The following is a 20,311-nucleotide window of genomic DNA, read 5'->3' as shown; positions in this document are numbered from 1 at the left end:
TATCAAACACTTATGCAAAGGTAAAATATTTTTGCACACTGTAAATTTCAATACAATTTACTTTACTCTAACTAGATTACAACCTATGAAAGGTGAAAGAAAATAAAAATAACTGCTTCCAACACACATACTCTTGATGTGTTGATAGCAATTTTATCTGCATGGTCCATTCCATTTACTTGAAGTTTGGGTGCATCCTTTAGCAAAATAAGCATGTCTCACTCCATTATTAGCACAGCATATTTTATAAATGAAATAATAAACATATAAAAGTTCTTTGAATATTTGCCTCAAGGGGGAGCTTACAGTTCATCTTGCAGATCCTTTGAGATTTCAAGCCATTCCAAGCTAATGTTCTGATGCCATTCCTTATGCTGATCCAGAATTATAAAACAATTTTGTTTTCTGGAGGCAAGTCAAGATATTATTATACTTCCATGCCACTTTCCTTTCTGGTACTCTTTGAAATCCACAAAGTAGACTGATTAGGGCTAGTTTTTGTTCTTCCTTTACTGAAAAACATAAAAAGAAATAAGTTCAGCACCTAAAACTTCTTATCAAACTAATCAAGTCTTGGTCCAAATGGAGATCTCTCAGACACTTATTTATAAATGAGTCTTTCTTCTCTCATCAGCATATTTTTTCCAGTCCTACAAAAAATACTGGATTATTCCAATGTGTAAAGAAGGCAAACAATTCTTATGATGGCAAACACCAAAAGTGTCTTTCTCTGAATCTTCATAATTCAAGGTGATAGAAAAATGTGTCTGACACAAAAATTTTCCATTTTTCCCCAGTAAACATGTGTGTGTTTGTGTTTGTTCTTGGTCATTGATTTTTTTTCTTTTTTTATAATCTTGCTTTTTAAGTATGCTTCCATGGATGTATGTCACATTTAATATTAAATCATCAGAAAACTTGTTCTGGTACTAAGTGTAAGAGCCACCTAGGCCTTCCTCCCATCAGTTTTTCAGTTCTATACTTATGTCACTTGGTCCCTAAAAACTTAACTATGCCTCAGCCTCTGAAACCAATGAAGTTCATTGGCAGAGCCACGCTTTGGTAATTTGGGAAGATCTGAGTTTCTTCACCAGATCTGAGTTATAATTTACTCTTGTCAGAGCTAACACTAGCCCACATTTCCAACCTGTGCTTGTGGTTTAACTTCTCTCTGTAATAGGTCTTTCCAGGGACCTACAGAAGTGTATATTCATGTTTTCTTAAGTCCTCTACCAGATTACTTGTCAAAACCTGGACTCCTTTGGTCTAGTTTTCCGAGGTTAATCTCTCACCTGAATCACTGTTCTTAACCTGTCCTTGTTTACTATGTTCTGCACTAATTTCTTCCCGTGAGCATCAACTCTGAAAACTGCAGTATCTTCCCTAGCCCCCACTGGCATGCCTCTCCCATCCCATCCTCACCATCCACAGACATTGCTGAACTCCATCAAAGAGAAGAACTATTTCTAACCACATCTTACTATTGTATTTTAAATATTATTTAATTCTCTTCAATTTAACTGTTTCATGACAAAAATATTATATTCAAATTTTATATTTTGTAGATTTTCCTCCCAATAAATAAAAACATAACTGTATTCTACAAAGTCATCTAACATAAATACAAAATGTCAGGCAAAGTTTATTAGAACCATATTTTTAAATGGTTAAAAAACTGGTTAAGTTATTAATGTGACTTTTGTGTAAAATTAGTATTTAAGAATCACTGCTGGTTAAGGGAATGAGAGTTATTTTGAACATGACATGGAATGACAGAAACCATCATGTGTACCAGATTGGAATTTAAACTTTCTGCAAGGCATTCAGATGATAATGGAGTTGAGTCTTTGATGAAGTTTCTCCTGGCTTTCCTGGAAGAAAGGAAAAGGGGAGGATCTAAGAATGAATGAATGAAGTACTGTAGTTAATTCCGGCATCGGGAAATGCTGAGTTTTCATTTATTCTCTCATTATGAGAATTTCAAACATGGTAAAGCCCACAGATCTTTGTGCTTCCTTGTAAACCTACAAGATTTTGAATGAATAGAGTTGCCATAACAATGCACTATTTGAGAGAAAAACAAAACAAATTTTTGAGAAAATGCAGTTACTTGGCACTTTTAGCCCTTTTCACTTTACAGGTGAGAATGTCTAATTCATATTTTCAAATCATTTTCTCAAGCTGATCTGCCACTCACTGGTCTTCCTTAACAGTATGCCAGGTTAGAAGGGGACTTATATCCAATCCTTCTGCTTCACAGATTTTCACAATGAGAAATCATCTTTCCATCTATTGTTTTAGGAATTAGGACAAGCAACTACATATGTACTATTGTCCTTATTCTGTACACAATATTGAAAAATAAACCTCCATTGTGTCCCACATACATTTTAGAAAGCCAGGAAGACACAGGTATGATACTGATTTGCCAGGCTCTATTTGTCATTATTCAGAATGATTTTACATCTAGGGAATTACAGATTATATCCTTCTAAAAATGTATGTGAATTACATTAACCTACACTATTTTTGGGGTCTTTGGTTACTTAGTGGAGTCTTTGGGGTTTATCTAAGGAATGATTTCATTAGATCCTCCTTCTCTGTTTGAGGCATTCTTTAAGATCAGTATCATCTAAAATACTCCAACAAAGATGTTTAGGCTTTTCTAACAAAAATGCTTTTAGTTTGAAATCCAATATCTTTTGCTCTTTTCTTTTACTTATTTATATTTCATTTTTAGATCTGATTGACAAATTGACACAAGAAAAACTTCTCTAACGAAAGGGTATGGATAAATAGATAGAAAAGGTAGAATATTCCTCAGAAATCTGTTTCTAAGGTTGATTTTGTTTCAAAGACCTGCCAAAGAATGAGATATTTTTACCACTGTACTTTCTTTCCTATCCTTAGAATATCCCTTTGGAAAAAAATCAGAATCCTATGACTTGAATTTGGAAAAGGTACTATAAGTACATCTACAAAAATCAAGTTTTACATACAAATTGATGTCAGTATTGGAAGGCTTAGCATTAATTCTTATATTTAATAATTAGTGGAGAGTATAGCATAGTGCATCTATTATTAAGTTCATAAGCATTCAAATTTTAGATCCCTTCTCTATGCTACTTGTGGGACCCAAGACAGATTAAGTTAACCACCTAAGGCACCGTCTTTCCAATTGAAAACTAGAAACAGAGAACACCTACTTCATAAGGTTGTGAGGATTAAACTGTGCACTGTGTGACTTCTGTAATCAAGGTATATTGTGTAAGATTGAATGTACTGGATTTGTATTGGCAGATATGAACATCAGAAGCCAAATTTAAAACATAACTAATATTACAGTAATATTTTTTAAAGATTTCTGAATACTCGTATTATGGTTTTGATATGAGGTATCATATCATGTGTGAAACAATGCAAGAAAGAATAGAGGTGAAATGATTGGATTATGAGTGTCTTTGGGTTTTTGTTGTTGTTGTTGTTTTTGGTCTTTGATACCAGGGATTGAACTTAAGGCACTCTACCACTGAGTCACATCGCCAGCCTTATTTTGTATTTTATTTAGAGATAAGAGTCTCACTGAGTTGCTTAGCACCTTTCTTTTGCTGAGGCTGGCTTTAAACTACAGATTCTCCTGTCTCAATCTCCCCAATCGCTGGGATAATAGGTGATTGCCACCATACCTGGTGGATTATGAGTGTTTTAACCTAATCAGTGCATTAATCCACTGATAAATTAACTGGGTGGTAAATGTAGGCAGGTAGGCCTGTGGCTTGAAGAGGTAAGTCATAAGGCACATGCCTTTGTCCCTGAAGGGTGCAGCTCTCTCTTCTTCTTGACTGCCATACCTTGAGCTGCTTTCCTTTGCCATGATTTTCTGCATCATCTTGGGCCCAGAGCTGTGGAGTGGGCCATCTATGTACTGAGACCTCTGAAACCCTAAGTCCCAAATAAACTCTTCTGACTCTACAGTGTTTCTATCAGGTCTTTTGGTCACAGTGATGAGGAAGCTGTCTAAAAAAAGGCATTTAAAGTTTTTCAAGTTGTCTCTCCATAAATGAATTATTTACCTTTTATGTAGCATCTGGAAACAGCAGGTTCCAAAAGCAACCAATATCAGTAAAAGCAGTGGTATCGTTGGTATAATAACATAAATTAGATTAGGAATTATGCCTACAAAAGTAAAACAGACAGTGTACAAAGATAGTGAGGAAGGATTCTAATACCAATCACATAAGAATTTCCCCCCAAAAATCAAGGTCAAATAGAACTATTACCAGTAAATAGATTCCAGACAAGTTTCATCCCAAACTATTATAAATCTAATCAAATAAAATATCCATATTTTAGTAAAAATTAAAAAACTAAATTTTACTCCACCAATTGTCATACTCCAATTCAATATCTGTACTTTTAAAACTTTTATTAAATCTGCAATTCAGACATGGACTAATTTTTATAATCTATTCGTAATCTTGGTTTCTTTATTTCATGAATCCTCAGTCATTACTTAGAGAAACAAGCACTGATTATTAAGGAATAATTATTAAGATTGTTGTTGACTTATTGGATAATTATCCTAGCCAATAAACAGTGCCATGATATTATGCAAGTCTCTGGGATTAAGTCAAAATATGTAAATATTAACTAATGATACAATCATAACCCAGAGACATAAGACTCCACAGGCACAAAGACATGATCTTAATTAAATTCTAAAATGAATCATTTTAATCCTTTCCCATCACACTTGATAATGTTAGGTATTCTTAGTAAAATTTAAAACAAAAAATCTGCAGCACTCAAGTCTTACACAGCATGAAATGACTTTATTAGATATCTTTTCAATGTTATACAAGATGAAATATTCCTAACATAATTATTTACTGATATCTTTAATTAGGTTTAGATATTCTGAGCAGTTTTTAGATCATACACCTGGAAACTGAAAAGTACTGTCTTACTATCACGCCTGTACAAGGAGTGGAAATTGAACAACCCGTGAATTTAGCTTGCAAGCTCTCAGCTGTCATTATGACTCATCTAAATAACTGGTCAAAGTGAACCAGATGAAGATCAAGCTAGTCTTTTAACTGCATATCCCTTTCTTTCTTAACAGAAGAAATATTAGTGAGATTTAGTGAAAGGGTAATTTGGGGATATTTCATCTCCTCTTTTGAGCCTCCAATAGTGATAGAAAGCATTTTAACAATTAATGAAATATTTTATTTTTAAAATACCATTATCATATTTAATATATAATGATAAAGGTAAAGTGTAAATATTTCTTATTATTTTAGGGATTTTGAATTACTTGCAGAAAGATTTTGAGACTTTGGGTCTTGGGCTCAATCTTTGCAAAGCAACTAATAAAAAGAAATCTTCTATCCAATTGGCATAGGGTTATGCTAAAAAGAGCCCCTAACTGGTATTGAGAGCAGTTTCTGATTAAAATGCAGTTTGCATTGGGTATTGCATTTCATTTTCTTAGTAGGCAATGGTATTCGGGAGGCAGGCAGTGGAGAGCTCATAGGACTCATCTCTTCCCAAAGTGCTATGTGGTGATGTCACTTTGGTAGTCTGAAACTAGCCAGGTAACGATATTTACATTACAGAAATTGGAAAAGCCTACAAATATGGCTTTTAATTTTACATCTCACTCAGACAATCTCCATTTACCAGCACATCATTGTTTGGAGGCATTGCATGAAATTTTCCCCTGTATTGGAGAAATTCTTTGTAGATCCAGGGTTTCACATGGATCACTTAGTTTAGTACCAGATATATTCCCTAGAAGTGTAAATCTTAAGAAACAAAAGCAGGTTCTTCTACTAAAAGAGTAGCATAGCATAATTTGTTGTAAATTAGTTCAAAATTAAACTCCCATTGGCCCGTATTTAGTGTACCTCTTCCCGAAGCAACAAGAACCATTTCACGGGGGTCAAACAAACCGATATTGGAAAGTGAAGTTCTGTACTCCACAGAGTCAATACATGTAAACCAATTACCTGCTTCAGTAACAACCACATTTTGATGGGTGTCTCCTGGTTGGTTTGTAAGATAAGGCTTTTCTACAGGTTCTGTTGGATTAATCTCTGTAAATAATTAGTGCAGAAATCATAAGTAATAATTAAAAGAAATGCAAACAGATAAAAATATTTTTTATAAAACAGTGAAAACATACTGACTTTGATTTCTGAATTGTTTACAACTAAGAATGTGTTCTGAATTTAAACTTAACATAAAATGTTCTAACTATACAGTCAACACTTAAATTATGCTTGAATTAAAAGATCCACTTGATGAATTCCCTCTGAAACTGTACTTAGCAATTGAGGGCAGGTCTGTGTTGATGACACCCTGCTATAGGCAATAATGATAAAGCAGAAGCGAAGTTGGACAAAGAGAAGCAAGAACTTGCAAACACAAGAAGGAGACTTTAGATGCAATTCAAAGACAAGCAAATATGACCTATTTACTAACATCAATTTAACATTTAGGTTTCTTCTTGTATAGTAATCTGCAGATGACTATTTATGGATTGCATTTTGAATCAGTGATTCAAGACTCAACAATGTTCTGAAGCAAATTCCTGTCCTACACAAACAATGCCATTCTTAAACTTGCTTTCCAATAGGATTTACTTCTTTATATTACAATAATAAATTCAAGCTTGAAGTTGTTTCTTTTCTGCTTTTATGATATGAGATTTCTTCATTAACCAAAAATTTTAAATGTTAAAATTTCTTACCATGATTTGCTACATGTAGAGCACAACTTCCCCAATCAATAACAACTTTTTTACTGAGGTCAATGTGAAGAAGTGCTTGAAAGTGCAGTTTTGTACTTGATACAGTCAAGCACATGAACCAATTACCTGCTTCTGTAACAACCACTTAATGAATTTTTTATCTAAAGAATTATTTCATTTATTAATAATTTAGAGAAAGTAAATTTTATAATGAAGAAACCTATAAATTTGCTTTCATTTGTTCTAAAAATGTAATTCTGTTTACTTTTGTCAGTTGATGGGAAAAATCATGTGCAATATCTTATATCATATTTAGAATACGGATATTTTAAAAATGATGTTTACTACTCTTTTCTTGCCATAGAGTCTCTAGTCATTTAACACTTTAATAGCCTCCTTTAGGTTCCAGATTCAGTTCTAACCTATATTCTACAGATGTTAGTCATTCTATGACTTCAGGTAGTCAACTGGTATTTATTGAGCAAATTATAGACAATATGCAATAAATCAACATTGAGCTAGTTACTTTTTAAATAATTTCATCAAACCTTTATATTATTGCTGATTAAATATAATTTTAGGAACATAATTGCATACATGTTTTTAGTATCTAAAAATAAGAGTGCATAAGATAATTTTAATATATAAATTTTAGATTCAGATCTATCCTAATGAAAATATCTTTGGATGATATTGGTAGACCCAAGCAACAGTTATGCAACTCACAGTCCACTAACAAAAAATGGAAGAGAGGAAAGAAAGAAGTTTAAAAGTGAATTATTCCGTTTCTTCCTAGCAAGGTTAATATTTTTCACCACTTTGATGTCACTGGTAATACTATTAGATGGTGTGCAGGAGCAGAGAGACAAGAGTTCATATCACTTAGTAGTTCTAGTAAAGTTGGAAAATAAAGTTCAAAATAATCAGTGTTATAATTTATATTTTTTAATTAGTTACAGTCCTTAGTCCTTTAACTCCTCACCACTGAAAGTCAAGCAGTGACTACAAACCTGGGGAATGAATGAAACCAAATCCTCTACAAAGTAGGAAGTAAGTCTGAGGAAACCTGACTACATAGAAAACAAAGAGTAAAATGTTAAAATAAAGAATAAAAATTCTAAGCACATTTATAAAAGCAACTCTAACCCTGTGCATATGATAAGAAACAGTAAATATGTAAAAGGTGTCTTACTTAATAAATGTAGATTATTTGAAGATTGGGCAGAATGTAGAATGTCTTAAATTCTTTTATATGAATAATATAAACTTAGATTATTGACACAAAATAAGAAAATAATATTGTAAGTTTGCTTATGTTGTACATAACAGAGAAAGTTTGAATGCAAATAAAATAATAGTAAAATAAAATGATCAGGTAGCTCACCTAATAAGTCAAAAGAAACACAAGGGAGACATTTTACTAAGAATGTTCTTATAATGTATTCTTTGTTTCATCCAATACTTTTAAGTACATAGTGGTAAAAATTTTAAATATTAGAGTATCTCTCCTTTATATTTTTCCATGAGAAAAATACAAAGAGGAAGAGCAAAAGTACATAACAGTCTTAGCTTTGGAAAGGCTTCCAGGAAGGTAATGATGGATTTAACAACCAAAGAGGTTAAAGAATAAACTCACCAGGGATATACAAAGTTGGCTAATATTCTCAAGAGCAGGGTAAACAGAAAGAAGGGTAAATCTAATCCAAATAATCCCTTGCGCTTTATGGTCTTATGAGAAAAAGAAATCATGTAATTTCAAGAGAATAATGGAAACAGCAGTACTTGGTTATAATTGCCTCCTGTGAAAACATATTATAAGGTCAAGCAGACCGCCCTTTAGAGGAGTTAAAATGACACTTTCAAATACCGTGCAGAAAAACAGCCACAAAAAAACAAAAAACCTTAAGTATCTAACTTGACTTTGTCAGATGATTAAAAAAATATGAGTTTACATAGTTTTGATTAGTTCTTCTTTCAGATAAACATCAATTTAGTTGAGGTGTCCTATTCAAAGTCATTCAAAATTACCATTTTAAGCAGGAAACCACAGTAGTCTACCTTAGGTCAATGCAATCTTCCTGTTTGCTGTGTGTGTTAAGTGAGTAGAGATTTCAAAAGAAAGCTAATTAAGAAGGCATAATTCAAAGAATGGGAATCAGAGGGAGAACGTGTTAAATGTCTCTAAGTTTTTTCACTATGGTGAAAGGAGCTATGATCAGACAGATTTTTACTAAGGACCATATGCCAAGTATTATGCATGCCAAACTAACACTCCAGAAGAAAGTTGCTTTGTTCCCTTGGGTTCAAAGGAAATCATCTGAAGGATTATCACTGCATGTATAAGTCTATAGGAACTTTGCTGGCTTATACCTTCTTTCCACCCACTACACTAAATATTAAACTATTTTAATATATACATTGTTTATAAAATAAAATCGATCACAAAAACACAATTTGTGTTTTTTAATGACTATTTTTTTTCTTAAAGATACTTCTCCAGATGTTTCTATTAACTCCCTTCTATTTAGCTCATTGGACAGTTTGCTATAAAGGACACAAATTTGCTTCATTATGCCAAGCAATAGGAAAAGCTGCAAGGTGATTTATATTTCACAGCAGAAAAACAACAACAACAAAAAAAAGCCCAAGGTAGCAAAGCTTAAAGACAAAACCTAATATGAGCAAATATGCACAAAATCTTCTCTACTTACTGATGCTATTTCTTACCTGGTTCATACTTGCAGATATAATTGTGCTTCATGTTACACCTGTCATCATTCCATTGGTAAAGGTAAGGACCTCCAAGGCCAGGATTGGCAGTTGGTTGATGATACATCACAACACACTTTTCACTTCCACAGGAAGGTTCATCAGTGTACCAGTTTCTGCAGGAAGAGAGTGACAGAAACACTTTTGAGTAGTTTTGTTTGTTGGTTTCTGACATCTTTACAGGAAACAGAATTTTCATTCCCCAGAGCACCACAGGACTCTTTAGGATCCATACTGACCGGTACTGGGAACTGCTTCCATCAGACCACTGGTAGAGATCTGGGCAGGCACCAGATGTTTGTCCATCTCCATTTCTCCAAAGCCCTATCCAGAAGTCACCATCAGAAATGCCTGTCCCAGGTTTTGTCAGGTTTTGCAGCATGCTCTCTATTAACTTCTGTTCTGCTTCATTCTCAAGGCTGAGGAGCATGCCTCCCTCACTCTCACAAGCCTGGCGTGCCTCCTGAAAGCTCACTCGGCTGGACAGTTCATGGAAGTAGGCCATTTTGTAGCAAGGATGCTTTGAGTCAGCAAAGCACACCTTTTGGCCTAAAAAAAAAAAGGAGAAAAAAAACATACGCATACACTTATTATCTGTACTATATTCATTTTTTTTAGAGAGAAAGAGAGAGAGGGAGAAAGAATTTTTAAAATATTTATCTTTTAGTTTTTGGTGGACACAACATCTTTGTTTGTATGTGGTGCTGAGGATCGAACCCGGGCCGCACGAATGCCAGGCGAGCGCACTACCGCTTGAGCCACATCCCCAACCCCTGTTCTATATTCATTAGGCCACTAATAATCAAAATTAAAGAACCAATCAAGACAGGAAACACACCATCAATAATGTATTTCTTATTTAATTATTTTGTAAAATTTATTTTCTAGCTTATTACTTTCAACTTGTAAAAGAAAGCTGATTCATTTGTAAATTTGGAAGATAACTCATATAGGAATTAAACTTATTAAAAACAAGAAAAGTAAAACAAAACAATTTTACCTGTGATGTTCTGAAGAAGAAGCAAAGTGGCATATTTACAGTGAAAATTTATTTTTATATGTCTCAGAGCAAATCCATTAAAACTAAAAGTTAATAGAGGCCAGAAAGAAAGTAATTATAGAAATAAAAATTATTTAATATAAAAGTATACCAGAAGTAACTGGATAGACTTCCAGAGTGCTATCTTTGGGGGAAAAAAATCACTCATTGTCAATTCACTGAGTATTTTCTGGTTTTATTTGACATGTTGTATGTGAACTTCAATCCCTATGCCAACATTTTCTTTGACTTTATGAAAAATCTAAGATGAATAAATTCTCAGTGAGAACTCCCAAATTTGAACTTAGAGAACTGAGTACTTAATTTTTTAAAAATATTACAAAAAATATAAATGGCTTAAAAATGAAAGAATAAAGTAATAATGAAATAAAAGGGTGGTAACAGATCTCAAATTACTAATTATAGCCTTTTCTGTTAATTTGATTGGAGATAAGGACAGGCTGAAATTTGAACAAACTTGTCATTTGAAGACAGTTAAAAATGATTAGCCCAAAAGCGATAAGGTGATAAATATTTGGCAGACTTGAGAACAAATTATTTATCATTGTAGACGATCTATTTCTACATGAAACATATAGTAAATACCAATGATTTCTTAAAATTTAATGTAAAGAACATTCCATTAAACCAAAGTTAGTTCTTTTTTAGTTTGAACATAGTAACCCTGCATTTAAAAAACATTCCTTAATTCAAAATTACATTAAAAGTAATTCTAAATTAATTGTATTAATTATTTGAGATTTTATTACATATTTTTAGGAATAAATATCAGGGTCAGGCAAATGTTCAAAATCTATACATAAAAACAATATTCAAAGTTTTCAAGGAAAGTTTAAAATGTAATCTTTATTTTTTACTTGTATATTAAAGCCATTTGTAAGTTTTAGCACTGCACTTAATCACCTATCCCAAAATATACTGACTTTAAAAGGCATTATATATTTTTGAATACATTTGTTTTGTTATCCAGAACTACACAGCAGTTCAAGATGACTCTTGAAATTTCTCAATGGAACATCACCTTTTTCTCAAACTTTATTTTATGACATCATAAATTTACTTCTGGTAAAAACATCTATGAAGTTGTAAATACATAAGCAACAAGATTTTGCTTAAAATAAACATATTTAAAATAGAATTTCACATACATATTAGGCAGAATATTTTTTTAATTAGTGGCAAAACTTCAATTATGAATGATCCTATTGGGTCACATTCAAGCCATATGTAAAAGAACATCACAGTAGACAGGATTTGTCTAACTTCACCAGCAACAGAATTCCAATTATTCTACTGTTCATGTTTCCCTTATCTTTCACCACCAAGCATATAGTGCTAAGATTATAAAGACAATCTCCAGAAAGATCATGCTTTCTTGTTTTGGTTTTCCTTGGTGTTTAATGTTCATCTCTAACCTCCATTGTTAACTTTGCAAACTCTTAGTCCTGTTCTGATGTTTTGGGTCCTGTAAAATAGACCATTTAGTATTTTATGTAAAACTAAGTCAAAATACTTTTCTAATCAGTTAAGATATTTTTACTACTTTCTTACAGTTCATCTGCATAAACATTACTCTTGTTGGGTTTGAAGGCCTTTTTCAACTATTTCTCTAAACTATCAGTAGTTTGGGTTTAGAGGGTGTTACATACTTCAATACTTGTAAAAATCATACAGCTTTCAAAATTTATACTCTTAATTATAGTACAGCACACTGAGCAAGTATATCATATCCACCCAGCTCCCCAGAATCAGCAATTAATGACCTATGATAACACTCAGACAGAAGGGAGCAGAAATCAGCAGAAGGCCATTAACCTCACAACAGTGTCAGAGTGACAAGCACTCAGAATCTTGACACAAGCTGAGAACATAAAATAATGATTTCAGCAATGCCAGCAAGCCAGCCCATTTTCTCCTTTGTCTTATTAACTGTGATCTGGAAATAGCAACAGAATACTGAAAAATATGAACAAATTAACAGACTGACTAAACTCACTGTTAACAAAAAATAACATGCTAAATATGAATGACCTTGGGAAACAAGTAAAAGAGACTTCAGCAGGAAGCTTCAGGCTTTGGTCTGAAAATAAATAATCTTTGAGATGAGATAATGGAAGTTCCAATGGTTGACTCTAATATAAATATTGTTTTAAAATTTATCCTCATACATTATTAGATTTTGTGATGATTTCATTGTTTAAAATGATTGTTCCTATTGTGCTATTGAGCCCATATTTTTATGCTTGTATTTTAAGAGCAATCCGTGTTTATTTTCATCTGCTACATTCTTTACCTATTTCTGAGCCTCCAAGTGTGTCTTAACTACATTCCCTTGAGTTTCCAATTTGTCTAACTTTTTAATCCAAGAACTTTCAAAACTTGGATTTGATTCCAAACTTTTGAAATGTTAAATTTTCCAAGAAGATTGTTTTATAAGATGTCAAAAAGATTTCAAATTAAAAAAAAAACCAGAAAAGTCAGATGTTTTAATGAGCAAATTGTATTTATTTGTAACAAAGCCAGCTTATATCAGGAGATGCCTGGCTATGATTTATATGCTAAAAATCACAACTGATTTCCTGCGATATATTAAAAAACAAGTGCCAGAATGATTAACCAGTGATGAGGATACAAAAATAGTGATGAGAATCAATTCATTTGTAAAATTAAGACAGCAGTTCTAATAAAATGTAGAGGACAGCTTTAAGTATCATATGGAAACTCCTAATACTACTGTTAATTTATAGAAAAAATAAAATGATAATAAAAACCTGTATAGACAGGTAATATATTTAAAATAATTGACAACTAATATCACATGGACTCTGGCCAACAGAGAGCCTTGACACTCTTTGCAGCAGGCAATCTTTGGTTGTGGATAATGGAATGGTACATGAGTCCTGGATGAAGAAGTGGAGATTGTGATGGCTGCACAGAAAAGGAACCACAGGGGATAAGGACAGTAGCCAATTTTAAATGGGAACAGATATATGAACTCCAAATGGTATTGACTAAATATTAACTGTGCCTTCAGGTTTTGAAATAAAAAACCACTAGCAAGGCAATTTCCAAGAAATTATGGATACATTACACAATTTTTTTATGGTTTACATATATTCAGTTAAAGCTGACACTGTGAATTTCTTTATATCCAATTCTATTTTACCACAGATTTCTACTTTATTGTGCAAATTTTGTCCAAGTTGCAGCAAAATCAGCAGAAGCAGAAGCTTCTGAACCTCTTGCTGCATTTCAACTGATCCCATTTGGCTGCTATCACTGTGGAACTCCAACAGCTGGGAAACAAATGTTGTCCTAATTCCCAGAAACCTTCTGTTAATGCAGATATTCTGGAAGCAACTTTCCCACTTCTGTAAATGCTAATCTTCCTAGAGAACAATTATGATTACCTCCTTCTTTCTGTGAGATCACATGGAGAATTCCCCTGTCTCTTACTTTCAAATGAATATTCAACTAAAACCTTCCATTGATATTTTATGGGAAAGGTAAGTATTCCTAGAACGATTATGGTGTTTTTTATTATACTAAGATTAGCTTTATACTAACGCTAAATAACTGTAACCCAGTATCTGTAGTTGGAAAAATTCTTTAATTATGGGATTATATATGAGAGACAGATAAAAGAGCTTCCACCCAAGTTTTTAAAAATATATGGAGAAAAATAAAATCTAAGATAGTGTCATTGCACTCATTTTCATTAGCATACTCTAAATACACACCAGGAGATTAATACAGTTTAAATCTAAGAAATATATAATTAAGTTTTTCTGTACTGAAATATTCACCCTATTATTTCATTTGTACATATATACACACATACATACACCCAGATACATATACACATACTTTTATTTGGAGATAATTCTTAGTCATGGCTTCTAAAATAAACATTCCTATCACTCACAACTAAAATTCTGCTACTATTACCATTAATAGATGGTCTTGTGTTTTTCCTTGGTTATGAAAATTCCTGTAGAGCTAAATATTGGCAGAGCTTTGAAGTTCTTTGGGGAATGATGTAAAAAGCAAGGCCAAAGTCATTAAAGTCATGACATTTGTTTTTTTCTTTCAGAATAGAAAGGATCGATTAGCTAATTTTATTTTGCTTTTATTATTTATTTTCTTATAGATGAATATACAGTAATTATGAAGGTGGCAAAACTTTTCTTATGTCCCACACTATAATCAAATACTATAAGTGTTAGGTAAGTATTGAATTTAGATCATATTTGTTCAATCAAAACATAGAAGACATATTATAAATTCTTACTTTTAATTATGCATTATCTCTAATTACGAAAAAGCTATATAAAACAGCACTGAACTTTGGACATTTCAACAGAATTCTATAAAATAATTTTTCATAATTCCTTCCTACCTTCTTCGAAATCTCACTAAAATTAATACTGATGCTACAATGTACTGGATAGCATGACCTCTGAGAAACATGCCAATATTTTTTTAACTAAAGAGAAAGGGAATGCCATTAAGCTTAAGTGTTCTGCTTTTAGGTCTCAGTACACCAATCCCTTAAGAATTTTTATTTTAAGTAAAACATTTTATTATAGAAACTTTGTTTTTGCATCAGATATTTTATAATGCACTTAGTTACAGAGTGCACTACAGATGGAGACCATACTCATATAAAATCAAATCTGCAGTCATGGGTCATTTTATGGATGCCGGTTGCAAAAGCAAGCCCTACTTCTGCAGCTGGGAAATACTACAAGCTTTCTGAGAAAGGGATGAGACTTAGTGGGTTTTTTTTTTTTCCAAAATCCTGTTATTTGAAATAGAGATTAGAGTAATAAACGAAATTATGTAACAGTGTGTGACTGAAGAGTCCACTCTTCCAATCAGAAAGAACAAGTTTCCAATGTACACATGGGTTATGGGTATTGAAATTACTTAAATTTTCCTGGCCTGAGTTTTCTTTCCTAAAAAGAAATCAGAGTGTTTATGAGTTTTGTATAAATAACATAATAACCACATCCTGCCATTTATCAATAATTTAGAGTGCAGTACCTCACTTCCATCTCAATCCATGTAATTGGATAAATTAGGAAAACATGATCTCTCCTTACGCTGGATGGCTAAGAAGTCCCCCTTACCACCTGTTCAACCAGGAAGTGTTTCCTTCGTCTCTAGGAAGCTTCCTCTTTAGGCACAGCACTTACCAATCTTTGTTCCTCTTATCTTTTTGATATGCATTTCTGAGCACAGCACAATTTGCACAACTGTGTTTGAAACCATTTAGTTCTCCAGGCACACCTATGATGTAGGTGTTTTCATCATTTTTAAAATGAGACAAAGGAGGCAGAGAAGTTAATGATTTTCCCAATTTCCCACACATCACAAGTGTCAAAGCAGGGGGTTAAACCACCTTTCAGGCTCTGCAATTCATTTAACCTGATTTTGATGTTGTCTCCATATTTATCTCAAACAAAAGATACCAATGAAATATTTCATGAACAAAGATACTGAAGATACAAAGATATACATTGTGCATGTTATCTATTGTAATTACTAGCATTGATCAATTATTGATTACAGGGAGTAATTATTGATTAGTGGATGGAAAGTTTTGTGCATTAAGAACTTTTTTCTAGGTAGCCTTTGAATTTACTTTTAGTGAATTTAGACCAGAGTTAATATTGGAATACATGTTGTCTCAGACTTTTCAAATCATATATGTACTTAATGAAGTTTAATCTAGCCCTTTAATATGCTAAACAAAACAAATTAGACCCAAACTAAATGTATTCCCAAAATAAAGTAACTCGCCAAGTTATATTTGTGTTAGATTTTCAATGATATGCTAAAATGGTGAGAGAAGCAATCTTGCCTCACAGCTGTGTACACCCATCCACTGTGTGCAACTGCCTGACACAAAAGGCAGTTGGAAAGAGTAAAAATTATTGGCAAAGCATCAGCTGGATTACCCTCTGTATCTCTTTATCTGTTACTGCCTCTTTTCTAACATTAATGTATAGGAATTTCCATCTTTAGGAAAAAGTGGCAAAACCAAAACTATAAAATTATGACAAACGGCAGTTAAGGAAGAATGATTTTGATAAATGGGTAGTTTATTAAATGACTAGTAATGAAATTAATTTGTTCCCTCCCTGTCCAAGAGATACTTAAAGTAATTGCATATTTGGAAACTGCATGGTCATCATTTTTTTTGCTTTTGATGATGTCATGAAATTGTTGCACAGGCTGAGATACACCCAGCAGTTCTCTTGTATCTCCTTTACTATTATACTAACCTATAGTATTCTTCTCACCAACAATGAATTTGCAATACTCTATGTTATCTGCAAGATAGAAATAGAAGCTTCTAAATCACCCTGTCTCTGAAATAAATGATATGGCAGTTGTAATAAGATTAAACTAATAACTTTAAAGTATTTGGGAGAAATCTGGAGGTGCCATGAAATACACTTAATGCCATTTTACAGCATAAGCAGGCTAGGGACCAATGCTGTGTGCATAGAAAAGAGAAAGTATAAGTTAAATAAATAAATAAATAAATAAATAAATAAATACATTATTTAAAAATACTTCAAATGTTTAAAAATGTTGCTTGTTCTTAGACATATTCTGGCAACTTAGAGGCCAGAATTTTCAGCCTCGTTTTTCATATGTATCCATGAAGCACAGGTAAAATTCTCTTACCTTTGTTTTAAAGATGTCACTACTTACTAGTAACATTACAAAATTAAATAAATTCATCCCCCACAAATATTCTCTACACATCTGTGTCTAGTTGGAAATCAGTCCATGTCTAAGTTCCTCAAAATACTTCCTCACTTAGAACATAAATTCCACAAATACTCTTTAATTACTATCACCACAGTTTTATATATATATATAGTTTATTCATGAATTAAAATAGTTCCTTATCACTCTTCTATGCTACTAAATCTTATGGGTAGAATATAATGATGAAGTTGTTTTAAATGGTATTTGTTTACTAAAATAATTTCATCTTATTTTTAAATAATGTTCTGAACTTTAAAAATAATGTATTTAGTACTATTGGAAAGTATATTATTGAATATCTTTAAATATTAAACTAACAAATCTCTATGAAGAATTATTTTGTGAGAGTGTTTTTTGAGGGATATTTTAGTGTGCTACCTAGAAATTATGAAGTATTTTATTGAAATTTAATAAATAGAAACTTTATTTCATATGATGTATGTTCCAAATAAAATGGCCCCAAAGAGGCTTCTTCAGTTCTCCTCAGACACTTTAGAAGAGATTTAGTTAATGGTCCCAGTGGCATGAGAAGGTCAGGGCATACCAGCAGACCTGTTAGGAAACCCTGCTTCAAAGATGACAAGCATTTGGCTGCTCTCTGCTCAACTCATCATGGCTGAAGTTTATCTTTTGGAAAACAAATTGTCAAAGCATGAAAGTCACAAATCAATTTACAGATGTTTAAATTTCAAATGTGAATTTTATGACTAAAGACAATCTAATTACACATAAGAAAAACACAACCAAGTAATTGTCTTAATATCAAGTAAACATCATCATTTATATTAAATCAAATAGATCATGTTCAGTTAATTAGAAATTTTCCAGATGTCACCTTCAAGATGCCTATAAATTCTTAATAGGAAAATAGAATGAAAGGTTTGGAATTATTTATGTACTGAAAGAACACAAAATAAACTTTTTGTCAGCAATTTCATTAAGTTTTATTTTTACTTTAGGAATCTTTTTCCTTCCTTTAAATTTTAAGGCATGTAAACAAGAACACATTGAAAATTATTTTTTAAGTCAAGAAAGTGTTTCTATTTGTTTAAAAAACACCTCATGCTCAAAGCATGGTCTCTGATACTCGTTCATTTTCATGAAAATTTCTTGTTGATACAGGCAAATATGTAATTTAAACTGTTAGGTAGTTCCTTGCAGTGAACTTTTTATTCTCAGCAAAAATTGGGGGGGGGGTGATCTAATATCATAGCTTCTGTACTTCCTGAAAAAGAGTTAGTGGAGAGTGATTGATAAGCACACTTTCCAGAATTATATTCTGTCATTGTGGAACAACACTCATTGCTGAAGGGAAGATCAGTAACAATTAAGTTTAATGTGCCATGTTCTACAGGTCCGGCTTCACAACTGATTAAGTTGCTGTCATCTATCTCTACATCTAGTGACACCTGTTGTACAGATGCACAAGATATGAAAAGGGAGGTAAGTCCTTTTTATGTAAAAAGAAAAAAAAAAGGCCCTTTCACCCTTAAAATACATGCCCATGTGCATCCAACAAATGTTTATTGTAACAGTTTAATAAGCACAGCAAGGTAATTCTACAATGACCAACATGGCTATGTTCAACCTTCAAGTAGGGCCCTATTCACATCATCCTAACCACTAAGAATCTACATATATTTTGAGTCTTTTTCCCAAAAAAAAAAAAAAATGGAAGGGAGCTATTTATTTGACATATAAATAGCTCAACAAGACAGTGAACGTCGAAAAAGAAAAATCAGAGATAAAGCTGGGAAGCTTGCCAATTTTATCTATTTCCCTTGCACTAATTTGACAAACTTAATTTTATACCTTCTGTATGCACGAACCTGCAGTGGTTACCAAATACACCTCAATCCAACTCCAGCTGACTTAATTTTCTGAGGCCTTTAACTTGGAAAGAGGTGTGCAAAGGAAAGGCTTCTGTGCAGAACAACCTGTCCCTCATTCCTTGCCTGGCCTGCTGAGAACAAAGGCTGCTTTGCACAGGCATCCGTGAGCGACCAGCACAGAACTGGTCTGGTCTCAGAAATCACCCCTGTGAATATGGTGAGGGAACTGACGTGGAGTCAGGCCAACAGGGGGTGGCATTTCTGTGGTAGCTCCTCAGTTTCCAGGATCCATGGGCCTCCACCCTACCCCGCCCCTTTTGCAGGTGCCCAACCCTGCCTTGTGGTCAACTGTCTTACAAAGAAAGTGGAAATCACTCCTGCAAAAGAGTCTACCTTTCATTATTTAGCAAGAGTTTGCTCCGCAGCTTCTGGGCTAGACACTAAGAAAAAAATTAAACTTTTTTCCTATGTGTTTGGAAGAAAAAGAGTAAGAATAAAACCATCCATTTTCCCCCATCTCTTTCCGATCCCCCACCCCGTACAGGTTTCCAACCTTTGAGACCGGCTCCACCCTGGGACAGGCTGCCCACGGTGCCTCATGGTCCCTTGTCCCATGCAGTCCGCTTGGCTGGCGGCCCCCTGACTCACCGCTGACCACCCGGCGGCAGAAGGCTCCGTGGCTGCAGAGGAGCGCTGCACCCAGGAGCAGTGAGACCACCCGGATCATCGCGGCAAAGCGGCAGCAGCAGGTGTGCGTGGAGCCCAGGCAGCCTCCGCCCGTGGTGCGGCGGGCGGTTCTAACTCCGCAGCCTTTCTGTCTCCCCGCTGGGTCCTAATCCCTCCGCCCGAACCCAGCCTCCAGGACTCTTCCAGGCATCGCCCTGGGCAAGGACCTGTCGCCAGGCGTGTGTCTGTGCCACGCGCGGGTGTGTTGAACTAGAGCGCAGAACTTCAGGGGTGCGCGTTTGGGGGTTAGGGGACAGAAGTTAGGAGGTCCTGTATCTGTTCCAGAGGTGAAGCGGGAACCCCAGTTTGGACCCGACAGTTACCCCTGCTTCTCTCCTTTGGCCTCTAGATACTGAGCGGCTGAACCCCTGCGCTCTGATAGCG

General features: G+C 33.8%; 1 protein-coding gene across 3 annotated transcripts; it reads right to left on the bottom strand.

Annotated features, from left to right (window-relative positions):
• Nucleotides 1-369: 369 nt before the first annotated feature.
• Nucleotides 370-19,928, bottom strand: Chodl (chondrolectin). 3 transcript variants are annotated; one of them, XM_026411827.2, is made up of 6 exons: nucleotides 19,850-19,928; nucleotides 9,763-10,072; nucleotides 9,482-9,639; nucleotides 6,012-6,098; nucleotides 4,074-4,176; nucleotides 408-512 (listed from the first exon to the last, which is right to left on the bottom strand). In XM_026411827.2, the coding sequence occupies exons 1-6, from the start codon at nucleotides 19,926-19,928 to the stop codon at nucleotides 428-430; spliced, it is 822 nt and encodes a 273-aa protein (XP_026267612.2). In that variant the 3' UTR covers nucleotides 408-427. The 3 variants fall into 3 exon arrangements, with proteins under 3 accessions (XP_026267628.1, XP_026267612.2, XP_026267619.2); XM_026411834.2 differs by having other exon boundaries at nucleotides 6,012-6,083; XM_026411843.2 differs by lacking the exons at nucleotides 4,074-4,176; nucleotides 19,850-19,928 and having other exon boundaries at nucleotides 370-512; nucleotides 9,763-10,028.
• Nucleotides 19,929-20,311: the final 383 nt, after the last annotated feature.

This window comes from Urocitellus parryii, chromosome 2 (assembly GCF_045843805.1).
Source record: "Urocitellus parryii isolate mUroPar1 chromosome 2, mUroPar1.hap1, whole genome shotgun sequence".
In the NCBI taxonomy this organism is placed as follows: domain Eukaryota; kingdom Metazoa; phylum Chordata; class Mammalia; order Rodentia; family Sciuridae; genus Urocitellus; species Urocitellus parryii.
This window is presented reverse-complemented; position numbering and strand designations above follow the sequence as displayed.

Coding starts and splice junctions, on each gene's coding strand:
- Chodl (XM_026411827.2), bottom strand. CDS start 19,928: ATGATCCGGGTGGTCTCACTGCTCCTGGGTGCAGCGCTCCTCTGCAGC. Junction 10,073..19,849: donor CTGCCGCCGGGTGGTCAGCG/GTGAGTCAGGGG, acceptor TTTTTTTTTTAG/GCCAAAAGGTGTGCTTTGCT. Junction 9,640..9,762: donor GGAAGCAGTTCCCAGTACCG/GTCAGTATGGAT, acceptor CTCTTCCTGCAG/AAACTGGTACACTGATGAAC.